Here is an 18,066-nt window from a genome sequence, read left to right as displayed (position 1 = left end):
AATTTCATTTCACAATCATGAGGTCCTAGTTAAGTATCTTCTTCCATAACTTCATATCAACCCAATTCTTACAGGTTAGAATTAAAGAGAAATTTAGTGATGATATGTTTCTGATGGTGTGTGAATAGTGTTACAATTCAGTATTGAGTTGATACAGATCAAATGAATACAAATTCTAATGAGGTTTTAAATGCAAAAATATTTATTTATCATTAACAAATTAATATTATTGTTACTACAAACAGCAAAGAAAAGATGGTTACACAAGTAAAAAAGTTTGAAGTTCATATGAGATGTTGTTGGATCAGATATAAAAGTAGTTGTGTGTTTCATGGAGTTAGCTGATTAAGGTGTGTTGCTGCCACCATCACCATGGTGTTAACCATTGTTGTTAATCATTGTTGTTAACCATTTTGGTGCCACAGACAGTTCTCTGCTGCTATCAGCTGTCTGCTCTAGTTTCCACTCATTAGTGGTTAAAATGCAGGAAATATATAGCCAGTGCTCTTGGTCAGAAAAAGCACACCAAAGATTTAATCCTGTTCCACCAGAATTTTTGAATGGTTAAAATTTTGATGGCATCGGTAACATTTGAGTGAATCACATTCAAGTAATTTGATCTTTTGTATCAAATCCACTGATCTGGGTTCAATTTCTAGGTGTTTTGTGATTACTAAATATTCCTACAACCAAGAGAAACTGCATGAAAGTGCATCAGAGAGATTGTGTCTGTAATTCTGTGTTCTAGCCTTATCACACACTATGTCATGCTGACCCTACCTGAGGATTACTCTAATCCTTTAAGTTGTTTTATGTTCAAAACAGCTAAATCAAGCTTCTCACACCTACCATACAATGTAACTCTAAAAATAAACAATTATATCATTGAAATCACAAAGCTATAAGATAAGGCACGATTAATTCAAAATAATGTTCATAAACAAGCATTACATTTGACAGAGTATAAACTGAATCTTTTCTACTCTAGGTATAAGGCCCGAAATTTTGGGGTAGGGGCCAGTCGATTAGATCGACCACAGTACACAACTGGTATTTAATTTATTGACCCGAAAGGATGAAAGGCAAAGTTGACCTTGGTGGGACTTGAACTCAGAAAGTAAAGACAGACAAAATACTGCTAAGCATTTTGCCTGGCGTACTAACAATTCTGCCAGCTCACCACCTTAGAGTATGAACTGAATGCTAAAGGTCTAAAACGGTTTTTTTAACTATCATCTTATTTCTTTTACTAATATTTTTTCAATTTCAAAACCTGCTTGCTACAATTCAACCATAGCCCCTGTCTATAATGTACATACATGTAGTATCAGGCCAGAGCAATTATTTAGTTCCTGGTTCTAGAGTGATATGGGTGACTACTTATGGCAGCATTACTCTGAGATAAGTGAATGCTATAAGTGTAGGTGGTATACTGTTTTCATTATTTTTCTTATTCACATTTCAAAGTCTGTTGTTGATGCTATTATTATTGTTATTATTGCAATTATGGCTAACAAGCAATTAATCATAATATTACACTTATAAGTTGATGCCTTTGTCTCTTGCATCCTTAAAAAAACTATCCTCTTCCAAGGGAGCAGTATTGCTCATTTTGAGAAGCATTATATTAAAGTGAAAATATCAGTAGAATATTTATTCACACTATAAAACAGTGATAGATAGCACCATTCATAAATAACAGAAAAACTCAACAGTCAGAAGGCCTAGACACCTCTTTATGTGTATATGTGTCTATATGTATCTCTATGTATGCTACTATGTGTGTAAGTGAGAATGTTTGGTTGTGTGTGAGTGTATGATTGTATGTCTACATGTATATAGGTGTGTGTGTGTGTGTATATATATATATATATATATGTATGTATGTATATATACTTTATTTAAAATCAGCAGAAATTCAACAAAACCTGTTACTCGGAGTTTCACGTTCCCGTTCGTCAGACAGTTTTGTTAAAAAAAAAAAAACTGTCCGACGAACAGGAACGTGAAACTCCGAGTAACAGGTTTTGCTGAATTTCTGCTGTTTTTAAATAAAGCATATTACTCTACCCCTGGTATTTGAGTACTCTTTTTTCCACCTTGTTTCACATTTATGTGTTTACTCCAGTATATGTATATATATGTAGTTTAGGGATACCATTATCTCTCCTTCCTACCAGTCTCAAAAGCCCTATAAAAAGTCGTGAACACAGCTTTCTTCCTCAAGATTAAGTAATTATATAATAAAATAAAACCACTTACAAATCTCCAGTATACTGATTCCAAGAAGGACACAGGCATCTGAAGGTACTGTATAGATTCTGGCAGGTTCCATTATTTTTGCAACTATCCACCTTACAGTGATTAATATTCGTTTCACAGTTACGACCAACAAAATCTGAAATTGATAATTGGTCACAGTATGAATTTAAAATGCTGTTTTCACAAAATTTAGTGGTAATACTTTTTGAGTAAATATTTCTGGGTTTTTTTTTAAGGACAGTAGATTGGCAAAATTGTTAGAAACTTGGACAAAAATTCTTGAAGTATTTAGTTACTATTGTACATGAGTTGACCTGCACAGCAGACAAATATATCAATGAGGCATCTAGCCTCACTTTGATACACTAGCCTCGCTTTGATACAATAGCCTCATTCTGAGCTACACTGTAGAAACAGCCTTAGTTCCTGCCAGGCTTTGGTAAAAGACACATGTCTTCTCTGCAGCTCCATGCACAATCTCCCATGTGTGACTCTCATGTCTAGTCACCTCTACACAAGATATATGGTTCATAAATGAGGGTATTTTATCACACACACATTCTCAAAATGACTGTTCTTGTTACACACATGCATACAAACTGTAATACAAATATTACATGTTACTTCCTTCAGTGCAAAAGCAAGAATCAAAATTTTCTTTGTATGTAAACACACACGTTTTTGTATCATACTATATGCTTCCACTACAAAAAGTGAACACAGAATAAACAATATATTTATACACAAAAATGTCTTATGGTGATTGATACTAACTGTTTTTTCATTTGGTAACATGCACTTGAACAGCCAACGACAGCCACTATAAAATGGTGTCCCTGACGTGATTCGAACATGCAACCTTCTACATTCTTATTTCAAATCCCACCAGGGTTCACTTAGTTTTTCACTTGTCTTAGGTCTCTAAAATATTGAATTAGATCCTGGGATTGATATAATCAACTATTTTCTCTCCCTAAAATCTTTGGCTTTAATCTCATGCTTAAAAACCAATGTAAGTGAGATTTTGTTTGTTCTAGAACAGAATCAGAACAAGTAGATATAGTTAGGGTAAAAAGCACATAAAAAGAGTAATTTCTAATAACTTAAGCACAATACAATAAATTTGGGAGAGAACAGAGTTGACTTGATTGATCTCAATACTTGACTCATACTTATATCTATTGACTCTTAAAAAAGAAAAGGCAAAGACTACCTTGGCAAGATTTGAATTCAATTGAAACTCTTTTTTCACTCTAGGCACAAGGCCCAAAATTTTTTGGGAAGGGAGCCAGTTGATTAGATCGACCCCATTATGCAACTGCTACTTAATTCATTGACCCCAAAAGGATGAAAGGTAAAGTTGACCTTAGTGTAATTTGAACTCAGAACATAAAGACAGATGAAATACCACTAAGCATTTCACCTGGTGTACTAACATTTCTGCCAGCTCACCAACTTATTTAAATATTCTTTAGATTCTTCCATCTAGTGTTCTCGTGCTAGAGATCATAAAGACAGAAAATCTCTTATGATAAACTTTGTTGTGTACATGTATGTATGTGTGTCATTATTCAGTTTATTTCAAGATTTCTTGCCAATAGAGAACAAACGGTTTCTAACCTAGATCCAAGGCTCCTTCCTGGAATTTCAACATCAACAACAGGGTATTTCGTTTGTATGTATGTATGTGTGTATGTGCAGATTTGTATGTGTTATGTATGTATTCTCATGCATATATTTGCGTGTCTAGGCATGCTTATATATATTTAAATGATAAACTTCTGAAAAGTTTTACAAATTTTTACAGTTCCAATGATAGATTAGATCTATAGTCTTCAAATTAGCATTCTCCTGTCTGGTTTTGAGAAGCCTAATTTCTCAAGATTGGTATTTAGGCAGTGTATTACTTATCCCAGGGCCCCAATAATTACAGGTATAAACCTGAACTTGTAATCTGGATAGAGTAACTAATGACTGAAACAAGTAAAAGATAAAAGATATATATATATATATAATATATATATACAAAAATGGGTCAAGAACGCAAAACATCCAGACAGTTAGGTGAAATAAAAATAAGAAAACAAGGACGGATCATTCGGAGTTTTCTATCCTCAGTCAAGGATATATATACAGTCAATAGGTGAGCTCTAGCGATGCTCAATATAGAAAAAAAGGCATAAGTCATGAATATGAACAACTTTTAATATCTGTGAATTGCTGTCGCTTTTTCAAAGCAATTGAATCATATCCAATCCATAGGCTCACCAATGATTTAATAAAAGAATTATAATAGATACCTTAACAATTAAATGAAGTTTTTACCATTTTAAGCTCAATAAATGGTTAAAATGATTTGCATAAAACTTTCCTTCCAATTTATTTATTTATTTGGAATTGATCTTTCAAAGTATGTTCAATAAACAATATTTTTGTTACCCTATTTCTGTTAAAATACAGTACTTTTGTTTCAATTGATTTTGGAAACCATGCAGAATTTAATAAAAAAAATTTTCTCATTATTCATTTGGTGTTTGGAATATAAGCTGACATGAAATTTTGAGAGAAGGTTTTAATTCAAAATTTCATATTAATTTGTTCTAAATACCAGCTTCATAATGGGTAAAGATATCCTTCAGTCATGAATGAGCATGGGATTGCACCTAGCAATTTCCCCTCCAATGTACAAGTCCAGGCAAGATTGTTTTTGGAAGACCAGCAGTCACCCATGCATACCAACCACCTCTCTCCATGACACCAATGTTATCCAAGAGAAAGGCAAAGGCACCAGTGACATCGCAACCCATTTCTACAGCTGAGTGAACTGGAGCAACATGAAATAAAGTGTCTTGCTTAAGAACACAACACACAGCCTGGTCTGGGAATTGAACTCACTACCTCTTGATTGTGAGCCTGACAGTTTAACCACTAAGCCACTTGCCTTCACAGCTTGATGACAAAATTATTTTACAAAATACTTCACTATTTTCAAAATTAATCGAAACAAAAACACTATTATATTGGTGCATTTTTCAAACACCAGTTTCAGCTTTTTATTTCAAAATTCCATCATTTTCATGACAGGTATACTAGCAAATAAATTATATAGGGTTTCTTTATTTCTCAGTACAATTAAACGTTTTTGAAACATTTCTCTGTACTAAGCTAGTTACTACAGTGCTAGTAAACAAGGACAAAGACTTAACTTCCTTTGATTAGTGAGAATCTAGAAATGTTCACTGTTGTCCCCTTTGCATGTTTGTTTGTTTTTGTTCTTTCTAGGCATAGGAGTGGCTGTGTGGTAAGTAGCTTGCTTACCAACCACATGGTTCCGGGTTCAGTCCCACTGCGTGGCACCTAGGGCAAATGTCTTCTACTATAACCTCGGGCTGACCAAATCTTGTGAGTGGATTTCGTAGACGGAAACTGAAAGAAGCCCGTCGTATATATGTATATATATATATATGTATGTGTGTGTATATGTTTGTGTGTCTGTATTTGTCCCCTCAACATCACTTGACAACCGATGCTGGTGTGTTTACGTCCCCGTAACTTAGCAGTTCGGCAAAAAAGTCTGATAGAATAAGTACTAGGCTTACAAAGAATAAGTCTTGGGGTCGATTTGCTCAACTAAAGACGGTGCCACAGTCAAATGACTGAAACGAGTAAAAGAGAATGATTTCAAATATAGGCATAAGGGCAGCAATTTTAAGAGAGGGGTAAGTCAATTACATCAACCCCAATTTCAAATGGTAGTTGTTTTATCATCCCAAAAGGATGAAAGGCAAAGTTGACCTGAGCAAAATTTGAACTCAGAACATAAAGGACTGTGAGAAATGCTGCTGAGCACTTTGTCCAATGTTCTTTTATTCTTTTATTTATATTACTTGTTTCAGTCATTTGACTGCGGCTATGCTGGAGCACTGCCTTTAGTCGAGCAAATCGACCCAAGGACTTATTCTTTGTAAGCCTGGTACTTATTCTATCAGTCTTTTTTGCCAAACTTCTACGTTACAGAGTCATAAACACACCAGCATTGGTTGTCAAGCACAAACACAGACACACACACACACACATAAATATATACATACATACATGTATATATATGTATATATATATATATATATATATATATATATATATATATATATATATATATATATATATATATATATATAAATTAGAGAAAAACCACTATTATGCAATTCAAACAATGATAGACATAAACCAAATCATAAATAAAAAATAAGATATATTTTAAAACTTATAACTAGATCACATAGTTATATGTTTTAAAATATATCTTATTTTGAATTTATGATTTGGTTTATGTCTATCATTGTTTGAATTGCATAATAGTGGTTTTTCTCTAATTTATATCTATATATATAAAACTGAGAATGTGTGTCTGTCTGTCTGTCTGTGCATGTTTACATTTGTTGTTAAATCAAGTATTGTATCCCACTATGTCTCAAAGTTGACAGTTCATCAAACAGAGATCTATAAAATAAATGCCAGATTGAAACACGTACCGAAGTACAGGATGAACAACTAAAGTTTTGAAGGTGATACCCCATCATGGCGACAGTCGAAAGACTAAACCCAGTAAAATAATATTTAAAGACTTAATGGCTTCAAAATTATGGTAATGGATTACTAACCACAAGATGATGAGTTCAAAACTTTGTATTGAACTTCCTCTCTATATGCTAACTGTATATATACATCTCAGTCTACTTGACTTCCAACAATTAACAATTGTAATTTGAAGTTGAATGATAAGCAAGAAGAAAAATGTCCAGATTTCTTAAAAGATTATGGTGCAAAATATTCTGAGAATAAGTATTTTTTCCACCACAACAAAACACACACACACACACACACAAAAAGGTATGTCTGTGATAACTTGAGCTACTACAAATAGCAGCCAAATCTCTCTTGAAACACACTCTATGCAATGGGTCTGCTACATCAGAGTCAACTCTGGGCTAAACAAAATACAGACAAATATACTTCACATTATAAGATTATCTACTAAATAATACTAATAAAGTTGATGGTATATCTTCATGTATTTTAAGCATCTTCTCATTATGATCTATGACATTGCTTATTCAGGCAGAGTTGCTGCCTTTAGTGCAAAAAAACTTACTCTGTTTGGTAACGGAAAGATTACTGAATCTTTTGATACCTCATACATTAAAATCAGCAACTCAGTTTTCAAATCCATAGATAACTTATGCACACACACAACACACACACACACACACAAAAAGGTATGTCTGTGATAACTTGAGCTACTACAAATAGCAGCCAAATCTCTCTTGAAACACACTCTATGCAATGGGTCTGCTACATCAGAGTCAACTCTGGGCTAAACAAAATACAGACAAATATACTTCACATTATAAGATTATCTACTAAATAATACTAATAAAGTTGATGGTATATCTTCATGTATTTTAAGCATCTTCTCATTATGATCTATGACATTGCTTATTCAGGCAGAGTTGCTGCCTTTAGTGCAAAAAAACTTACTCTGTTTGGTAACGGAAAGATTACTGAATCTTTTGATACCTCATACATTAAAATCAGCAACTCAGTTTTCAAATCCATAGATAACTTATGCACACACACACACACACACACACTTAAACTCTGTTTTATATATATATATATATATATACTTATTTCAATTTCTGTCTACCAAATCCACTCACAAGGCTTTGGTTGGCCCGAGGCTATAATAGAGGACACTTGCCCAAGATGCCATGCAGTGAGACTGAACCAGGAACCATGTGGTTGGGAAACAAGTTACTTTGGTATAGATATGAATAGTTAGACAGGCTGACAGACAGATGGAGACAGATACATCAGAGAAATCTACAATGGTATTTTTTTCTAAGTTAACAATAATGATACTTACTTGGGTCACAGAAACATGTGTAATTGCCATCCTTAGTAAATTGGCATGTACCATTATGGTAGCAGGGATCTGATATACAGGGATCAATACTAACAGAACAATTTTCTCCTTTATAACCTGGGAAAAAAAATTAGATTAATTAGTAATTTTGACATTCCAATTAAATATAGACACTTCTTCAGCTATTGGAAGCTATTCTAGAGAAGAGGAACACATTTGGAAGAGATGACTTTCCAGGACATCTTGTATACTTGCTCATAGAATATTTATTTTACACTTTCATTGCAAGACAATTGAAAGTTTTTTAAGTACTAAGTATTTATTTTTCTTTTTAGTTTAGCTGCAAGCCATTCCTGATTTAACAAACATTGCAACTGAGATCATCTTGTATTTTCTTCAGGCAGAGTGTATTTAGAATTATATCATCCAAGATATTTAATGCGTTAGGACGGCAAGTAGGCAAAAACGTTAGCATGCCAGGTGAAATGCTTTGCGGTATTTCGTCTGCTGCTACAGTCTGAGTTCAAATTCCGCTGAGGTCGACTTTGCCTTTCATCCTTTCAGGGTTGATTAAATAAGTACCAGTTACGCACTGGGGTCGATATAAACGACTTAATCCGTGTGTCTGTCCTTGTTTGTCCCCTCTGTGTTTAGCCCCTTGTGGGTTGTAAAGAAATAGGTATTTCGTCTGTCTTTATGTTCTGAGTTCAAATTCTGCCGAGGTTGACTTTGCCTTTCATCCCTTCGGGATCGATAAATTAAGTACCAGTTGTGTACTGGGGCCGATCTAATCGACTGGTCCCCTCCTCCCAAAATTTAGGTCTTTGTGCCTAGAGTAGAAAAGATCATTATTATTATTATTATTATTATATTATTATTATTATTATCATTATTATTATTATTATTATTATTATTATTATTATATCATTATTATTATTATTATTATTATTATTATTATTATTATCATTATTATTATTATTATTATTATTATTAAGGCAGTGTGCTGGCAGAATCATTAACATATCAAGCAGTATGCTTAGCAGTATTTTGTGTCATTATGTTCTGAGTTCAAATTCTGCTGAGGTTGACTATGCCTTTCATCCTTTTGGGGTTAATAAAATAAGTGCCAGTTGAGTATTAGAGTCAATACTATCCTCTTTCCCCAAAATTTCAGGCCCCTTGTTCCATTAGTAGAAAGGATTATTATCATTATTATTATTATTATTATTATTATTATTATATATATATATATATATATATATATTATTATTATTATATATATTATATATATATATATTATTATTATTATATATATATATATATATATATATCTTTCTCTCTCACTGGAATAAATCATCTAGTTCAGATCTGATGAGGAAAGGGCTCCAAAAGGTTTAAAAAGTACCCAAGATACACCACATGTTACAACTAGTGTCCCTGCAACTCCTGATGAAGTATCAGGGGCACCAGTGTGATCTGTATATGCCTATATGTGTGTGTGCACATGCTTGCTTATGTATGTGTATATAAAAGAAAGCGATATAAATACCTGGAAAGCAGTCACACTCATAATGATGTCTGACAACTAAACAATTACCATATTTACAAGGATTTCTATCACAAATATCAGTCTCTGAAATAGAAAAACAAAGTTCAGCATTTCCCAAATATCAAATGAACCTTTTTTTGTGATCTTTATCTTTTACTTGTTTCAGTCATTAGACAGCAGCCATGCTGGGACACCATCTGGAAGAATTTTTTGTCACATGAATTGACCCCAGCACTTAATTTTGTTAAGCCTGGTCCTTATTCTATCAGTCGCATTTGTTGAACTACTAAGTTATGGGGGAATTAAACACACCAACATCAGCTGTCAAGAGATGGTGGGGGGATAAAAACAAACACAAAGACATAGATAGGAGTGGCTGTGTGGTAAGTAACTTGCTTACCAACTACGTGATTCTGGGTTCAGTCCTACTGTGTGTTATCTTGGGCAAGTGTTTTCTACTATAGCCTCAGGTCAACCAAAGCCTTGTGAGAGGATTTGGTAGAAAGAAACTGAAAGAAGCCTGTCGTATATATATATATATATATATATATGTATGTATGTATGTATGTATGTATGTATGTATGTATGTATGTATGTATGTATATATGTATGTATGTATGTATGTATGTATGTATGTGTGTGTGTGTGTGTGTTTGTCCCCCCACCATCGCTTGACAAACGATGTTGATGTGTTTATGTCCCTGTAACTTAGCAGATAGAATAAGTACTAGGCTAACAAAGAATACATCCTGGGGTCGATTTGTTTGACTAAAGACAGTGCTCCAGCATAGCCACAGTCAAATGACTGAAACAAATAAAAGAATAAAAGATAAGAATATATATATATATATAAATATATACACTTTTACACACACACACACATATATATAAATGTGTGTGTGTGACAGTCTTCTTTCAGTTTCCATCTACTAAATCCACTCAGAAGGGGATTATAGTAGATTATCTACACCTCTAGCAGCTGTACAACATTGTGTGATATACATAGTATTATAAGGGTTCTCAAACATTTTGGATCACAAAATTAGGAAAGCATATCTATGGTAAACAAAATTAGGAAAGCAAATCTATGGTAAACAAAATTAATTAAATATGGAAGGCAGTATAGTGTTTAGCAGTAAGTTCAAATTTTCTGCATACCAGTATTTGTTATAGTTTTATAGTTTTCCAAGCTGTGGGTATGAATAGATATCAAACTTTCTGGATGTGTTTGCTATGACAAATTGGTGTCCTAGAGAGTGCTAGAGGTATTTATCATTATTTTCACCTCACTCAGTTTCAAGCTAAATTCAGACTTTATGAGTGTTTATGGATTAGTGTACCATTACATGAACAGCTGAAATGAGGACAGTTAACACAAGCTTATTTATTTATTTATTTTATTTGGTTGAGATTGTTAAACCCTTTGCTTCCTATGGAGCATGGGCTATTGACAACTATTCTTTACTATTCTCAACTCTGAAATGTCATTTCTGCTTCTCTCTAGTTAGGTTACTGCATTTTCCTTTCAGATTTTGCTGCATGCTATCATATGTTACCCCAAGAAAAGGCCTTTCTCTTTCAGGTCTTGCTGGTTCTCAATTGCCATCGATGCTTCTGTAACTTGCTTTCTCCTAGGTAGGGATGTTAGCCCTAAGCACACCCATTTTTTTCTCTGGGAAGAGGTGGTTTATATTAGCTTGGCCTCTATCCTATCCTTTGAGTTGTCCAGCATAGGAAACCTACAAGGGGCTTGGGCTCTGCTGGCATAGCTCTTAGGATTGCTTCTCTGCCAGGTTAACGTAAGATACACTGCAACAAAGACTGGACTTTGTGGCGGATAATTTGTGAACCCAAACATAATGGTTATAGAGGTCCACCTGGTATATCTGGAACTACAGATCTGTCGGTTACAACAGGCCAGTCAACTGATTACCTACATAGCACAAGCGTGTTTAAGAGGCCACATAGTAACAACAATAATGGCAAAAACTGAAATCGGACTCACCTGAACAACCTGACCGTGATTTTGAACCAGGTTGACTTGTTTCATTATAGTTACAAGGAGTACACATGGTACTTTTGTGGAACATACTATAGGTATTCTCAGGACATGTCTGACAGGGTGCATAACCAGTTGCAGAAAAGTAACCAGGATAACATTGGTCTGAAATAAAATATATTTAGATGATAAATAATCAACAATAGACATATCCAGTTATAACCTATAAGCAACGTTATTTTATGCATTTTATAGCAACCTTATTTTATACATCCTATAGCAACCCTATTTTATACATAATATTTTGGCCTCTATCTGCCACAATGTCCATCAATGAAAATAAAAGTTGTCTACCCCACTGGGACCTATGTGTAGAGTGTTTGATAGGATCCAAGCCTGAACAGTATGATACAGAGGACAGTATGATACAGAGGACAGTATGTCCCTCAATCTCCATGTTACAGATGGATTCAAAGAAACAGCCCAGTCATTGCAATTTGACACCAACGTCATCAAAGGGGTAGCCAGAATGAGGTTGTAGACATCGTTGAACTACCTCAAGGGCTCTGGCTTTTCATTTTCCCTTCAGGGTTTACTCCCAAAGCTTTTCCCACAGCTGAGTATGGTTGCAAAGCAGCAGAGGTTTGGAATCAAGGTTTTCCTCCTCCTACATGGATTGCTTCTCTCCCAGGTTAATGAACTCCATCTGCCCATTGACTTACTAATTAGTAGCTGAGTGCTACAACTACAGGTCAGAGTATACCTGGGAACAATAGTGTCTAAGAGGTGGTTCCATACTCTCAAAACCCCCAAAATTCACAAACCAAGGCCCCACTATTGGATTCAGTTTAAAGTCGTACTGAGGAGTGATGTACATAATAAAAACTAGAATATATGTGCCATGTAACACCACAGTTGCACACATGGTTGTGGAGTTAAAATGCTTGCTTTGAAATTACATTATTCTGGGTTTGAACCCACAGTGTGGCACCTTGGGCATGTCTAATACTATAGCCAAAGTGGAATTTGGTAAACAGAAACTAATATGCAGAAGCACATTGTTTTACATAGCATGTGTGTGATCATGTATGTATGTAAGCTTGTTTGCACTGTGTGTGTGTGTATGTGTGAGAGAGAGAGAGAGCAAGAGAATATGTACCTGTATGAGAGAGAGTGTGTGTGTGTATGTGTGTAAATATGTGTATGCATGTGTGTGTGTTTATATGTATGTGTGCATGTGATGTGCATGTGTTTGCTGTGTGAATGTGTGTGTGTTGTATGTGTATGGTGTGTGAAACAATATTACCAATTAAAAACAAAAAAAAAACAAGGTTGTGTAAATGTAAAAAATGTAGACTTAGCCACCCAGTAAATACAGATCATTAAAATAAGACAATTGTAGTGTTGAAGATATTTGTAAGCCAGTCAAGAACACACAAAAACTGTTAGTTTCACTACATTTAATTTTCATTTGTGTCAAGATACTTTGGTTGCTTTGGAACCGCAACCTGTGCTACATCAAGTTTTGTCAGTGAACAGGTCAAGGTTTCAAAGCAACGAAAATATTTTGGCACAAATGAAAATTAAATGTTGAAGTGAAACGAACAGTCTTTATGTGATCTTGAATGGCTTACAAATATCTTCCATGCTGCAATTGTTTTTGTTTCAGCACATGATCTCAGATTGAGTCACTTGCTATGCAAGTACATCTCCGTAAATTAAAATAAGAACCTTACTGAAATAAGTACTGGGTAAAGTTCTATATTTAAGAGATGAGGAATTATGTGCATTATTCACATTATTTACATTATTTACATTCAACGGATATTTGTCCTCATCTTTGTTGTTAACACATTTTGGCTGATATACCCTCCAGCCTTCTTCAAGTGTCTTGGGTAAATTTCGAACCTGGGTTCTCATTCCTAAGGTATTTTTTTCGATGCTCTTCTTCTTCTACTTCTTCTTCTTCTTCTTCTTCTTCTTCTTCTTCTTCTTCTTATTATTATTATTATTATTATTATGATTGTTGTTCAGGTCACTGCTTGGAATCGAACTCGGAGTCTTGGGGTTAGTAGCCCGCGCTCTTAACCACTACTCCATATGCCCGTGGGCAATTATGGAGCCCTAAAATTCTCTCCATAATTGCCCATGGGTATATGGCGTAGTGGGTAAGAGCATGGACTACTAACCCCAAGATTCCAAGTTCGATTCCTAGCAGTGACCTGAAAAATAACAACAACAATAATAGTAATAATAATAATAATAATAATAATAATAATAATAATAATAACATTAAAAATAATACCTTAGGAATGAGAACCCAGGTTCAAAATTTCCCCAAGACACCTGAAGAAGGCTGGAGGGTATATCAGCTGAAACGTTGTGTTAACACCAAACAAGATGAGGACAAATATCCATTGAATGTAAATAATGTAAATAATGTAAATAATGCAAGTACTGGGTAGGTATGACTAAAACCTTTGAATGTGATACCCCAGCAGGGTCACAGCCCTATGACAAGAATGTTTTTAAAATAAAAGAATTATGTAAACATACATACATGCATTCAAACATACCTACATATGTGTTTGTGTGTGTGCATGTATATATATATATATATAAAGTTATAAATGACAGAGAAATAGTTTGATGATATTGTATTCAACAATAAGACAATTCAAATATTACAACAAATTGTTTCATAACTTAAAAACGTGTAAATAATTTATGTTATATTTAATAATAAATAGATTACTTACATGTCTGCATCAATGAAAAATACAAAACTCTTTTGAAATAATGCATTAAGGACCTTTTTTTATGAGTACTATCAGATTACTTGAATCCATATATATATATATATATATATATATATATATATATGAAAGAGGTGAGGACTGAAATCTTTCAAAGGGATGTCAAACAGCGAAGTCTGCTGGTACAGTCCAAGTAAAGAATATATATAATAAATATATATTCAGTATTTGCAAAAACAATAAATGAAGTATAAGGAAAGGAAACAATTGTAGGTGTAAACGATCTTTAATTCATAATCCAGATTGGTACAGAACCAATACACATTCTACAAATTGTTTTGGAGTTAAATCGATTCCAAAGACAAAAAACGAAAATCTCTTCTTGAAATAAAAATTAGATTCTTCATCAGGAATTACATAGTGGTATGAATAATTATGACCAACAAAAATAATTAGACTCTGAAACAATTTGTAGAATGTATATTGGTTCTGTACCAACCTGGATTATGAATTAAAGATCGTCTACACCTACAATTTTTCCTTTCCTCATACTTCCAAGATATACATATACATATACATATACATACATACATATATATATATATATATATATATATATATATATATATAGGGTCATCCCATAAATAATGCACTTTTTTTATACTTCTCTTATTTTTCAAAATTAAGATAAACAAAGTTCTTTTTTAATCTAAAATATACTCTCTTTCATTTTTCTACAATGCTCTTCCATCTATCTTGTAGACACTTGCAAGGCCCCTCTTGCAAAAGTCACTTGTCTGTGATGAAAATACTCCTTCAGTACTGTTCTGATCTCATGTACAAAATTCATATTTTTTCCATCCAAATGATTTTGAAGACTGTGGAATAAATGATAATCAGATAGGATAATGTCCGGTGAATATAGTAGGTGGGGCATCGTTTCCCATTCAAACTGCTCCAGCCTTTGGAATGCCATCCTCACTGTATGTGGCTAAGTATTATTTTGATGGAAGAACACTTTTTGTCTTGAAACCAAAGTTGGTCGTTTTTCTTCTAGTGCTGGTTTGGGCTTAAAAGTTCAAAGTGGACTAAATCTTTTATATACAACCAAACAGATAACAACACCTTACATGGGTGAAGACCTTATTTAGCCTGGGGTGCCAATGTTTCTCCTCTCCCTACCCACTGGCTTTGGTGCTTGACATTTTCATAGAGAACCCATTTCTTATCACCAGTCACTATTTGGTCAAAAAAATTTGTTTGTGAGATGCGATAGCAAAGAAGAGCACATATTCACTCTCTGCATGTGATTAGACTCAAAAAATTTGAAGAACCCATTGACCCAATTTTCTGACTTTTCCAATGGCATGCAGGTGTCAATGAATGTTTGTATGACCAAATCCAAGCTTCTCTGTTAGTTCCTCAACAGTTACAATGGGATTTTGTTCTACCAGGGTTTGCAGGACGTCCTCATCAAGCTCTACAGATCTTCCAGAATGAGGCTCATCTTCTAGGCTGTAGTTTCTGACTTGGAATTTCTAGAACTACTGCTGACACTGGCTTATTCTTATTCTCTGATCCCCATATACTGCATTAATACTCCTTGCACTTTCCATTGCATTGCTGCCTTTATTGAACTCATAAAGTAAAACATACTGAATATGCTCCTTTGTCACTTCCATTACAGCTTTGAAAAAATAACTGTTAAAATTGAACTGCACTCTTCAAAACTTGCACCAGGAATAAATACAAGGTAAAATTATTACCTGCTTTTATAGCAAGTTGATGCAGGTAGTTTATCTCATGCCCCTCATGCAATTGAAAAACACACATGCATGTATGTATACTTGCATACATACATATATACATACACATATACATATAGACATACATATATGTATATATGCATACTTGCATATGTATGCATATATACAAATATGTATGTCTACATGTAAACTTACATTTGTATATGTATTCATACATTTATGCCAATAATTATTGGTGCACTTGATTATGTTAGTAATTATCTTAATGACATTCTGAAAAAGATTTGATTTTGAGGGGAAGAAAATGATCAGCTAACATGCACTTTACAAGTACAGTCTGTAAATGGATTGGTAAAATATGCAAAACATTTTCTATTATTCAGCATACAACACATCATTGCTGTATTCAGATTTTATCATTAGAGCTTCATTTCTCTTTTAGAAATCAGGTCCTTTTCTTTTAGTGAGAATTCAAATAATTAGAAAAAAAAATGATAGAATCATATATACATAATAATGAAAAAATTGAAAGAACAAGACCACCTAAGAGTTAAAAATATATGATGAATGAGCAGAAGCAAGAAAAAAACATTACAGGGACAAGTTTTCACAAAGGCATTGTTAGTCTAATGCTTGAAAGGAAAGGGAAAGGGTCTTTGACATTTCAGACATTAGTCCTTCATCAGAAAAACAAAATGAAGGAAATATGGTAGACAGGAGCAAAGAAGAAAAAGAGAGTGGAGGAAAAAAAGAGAAAAGAAAAGGTTTGGGTTTGGGATAAGGCTGGGATGCAGTTCTGTGAGGAGTTAGGAAGGGAGGAAGAGGTGGGATATTGTGTGCTTGTACAGGAAGATATGTGTGGGGAGATGGGCATAGAGAGGGGTGTTAGTGGTATTGGATGCAGATGACTAACCAGGGATGGGTGGAACTGTGCAAGTATGGAATAGAATGTGATATGGATGAGAGGGTAGTGTAAACAGAATAAATGTGAAGAAAACAGTGTATAAGGTGAGATAAAATATAAAATAAATAAAACAAATGTATTATGTGAAAATACAGATAAGATTTAGATTGAAAGATTTAGGAGAGACCTAAAATGTTACTTTACTATAAGGAACATTAGACTGACAAATGTCAAACTATAAATAAAGATGCTCACCGACACATTGTCTATCACTGGTGGCGCCTTTATACTGAGTAAATAGCGCTGCTTGACATGTTTCACAAAACGTTTTGTTAAACTGGTAAGTATTTATAGGACATAGTTTGCATGGAATATGGCCAGTTGCTGAGATAGTCCCTTCTGGACAACCATCTGTGGAAACATTGGATAAAAAAAGAAAACAAATTATTAAAATATGATTAATGTAACAGAAATATCTTGTTATTAATGCCAAGTTTAAAACATTGAATTTTAAAGTTTTATTGTTTTGTACTGGAAGAAAATCTTTGTTTGTTCCTTCTATGTTTAGCTCCTTGTGGGCAATAAAGGAATAAGAAATCTGTCACATTTGGTTTTCCCCTATGGTTAGACATGCACTTTCAGGATTGGAATTTAATTAATGGAAATGGAATGGAAATTAATGCCATTCATTTACTGCAATCATCCAACGTCATGACAAGGAGACACAGACAGTCTCTCTCTCTTTCTCTCTCTCTCTCTCACACACACACACACACACACACACACACACAAAATAGACTTCTTTCAGTTTCCAACTACCAGAACCATTCACAAGGTTTTGCTTGGCCCAAAGCTACTGTGAAAGACATTTGTCCAAGGTGCTACTTAGTGGCACTGAACCTGA

At 34.0% G+C, this 18,066-nt stretch overlaps 1 protein-coding gene across 5 annotated transcripts in view; it reads right to left on the bottom strand.

Annotated features, from left to right (window-relative positions):
- Window positions 1–18,066, bottom strand: part of LOC115212292 — a 284,252-nt gene that overhangs the window by 99,124 nt on the left and 167,062 nt on the right. For all 5 annotated transcript variants that reach the window (XR_003881705.2, XM_029781135.2, XM_036503427.1 and 2 more), the window contains 5 exons: window positions 17,418–17,573; window positions 11,743–11,901; window positions 9,738–9,821; window positions 8,189–8,305; window positions 2,263–2,398 (listed from right to left, as the gene is read on the bottom strand). Coding sequence is in view for 4 of the 5 variants with exons in the window: in XM_029781135.2 (XP_029636995.1) it covers window positions 2,263–2,398; window positions 8,189–8,305; window positions 9,738–9,821; window positions 11,743–11,901; window positions 17,418–17,573 (652 nt within the window). In the remaining variant the exon portion in view is untranslated. The remainder of the gene's footprint in view (window positions 1–2,262; window positions 2,399–8,188; window positions 8,306–9,737; window positions 9,822–11,742; window positions 11,902–17,417; window positions 17,574–18,066) is intronic.

This window comes from Octopus sinensis, linkage group LG5 (assembly GCF_006345805.1).
Source record: "Octopus sinensis linkage group LG5, ASM634580v1, whole genome shotgun sequence".
NCBI lineage: Eukaryota > Metazoa > Mollusca > Cephalopoda > Octopoda > Octopodidae > Octopus > Octopus sinensis.
This window is presented reverse-complemented; position numbering and strand designations above follow the sequence as displayed.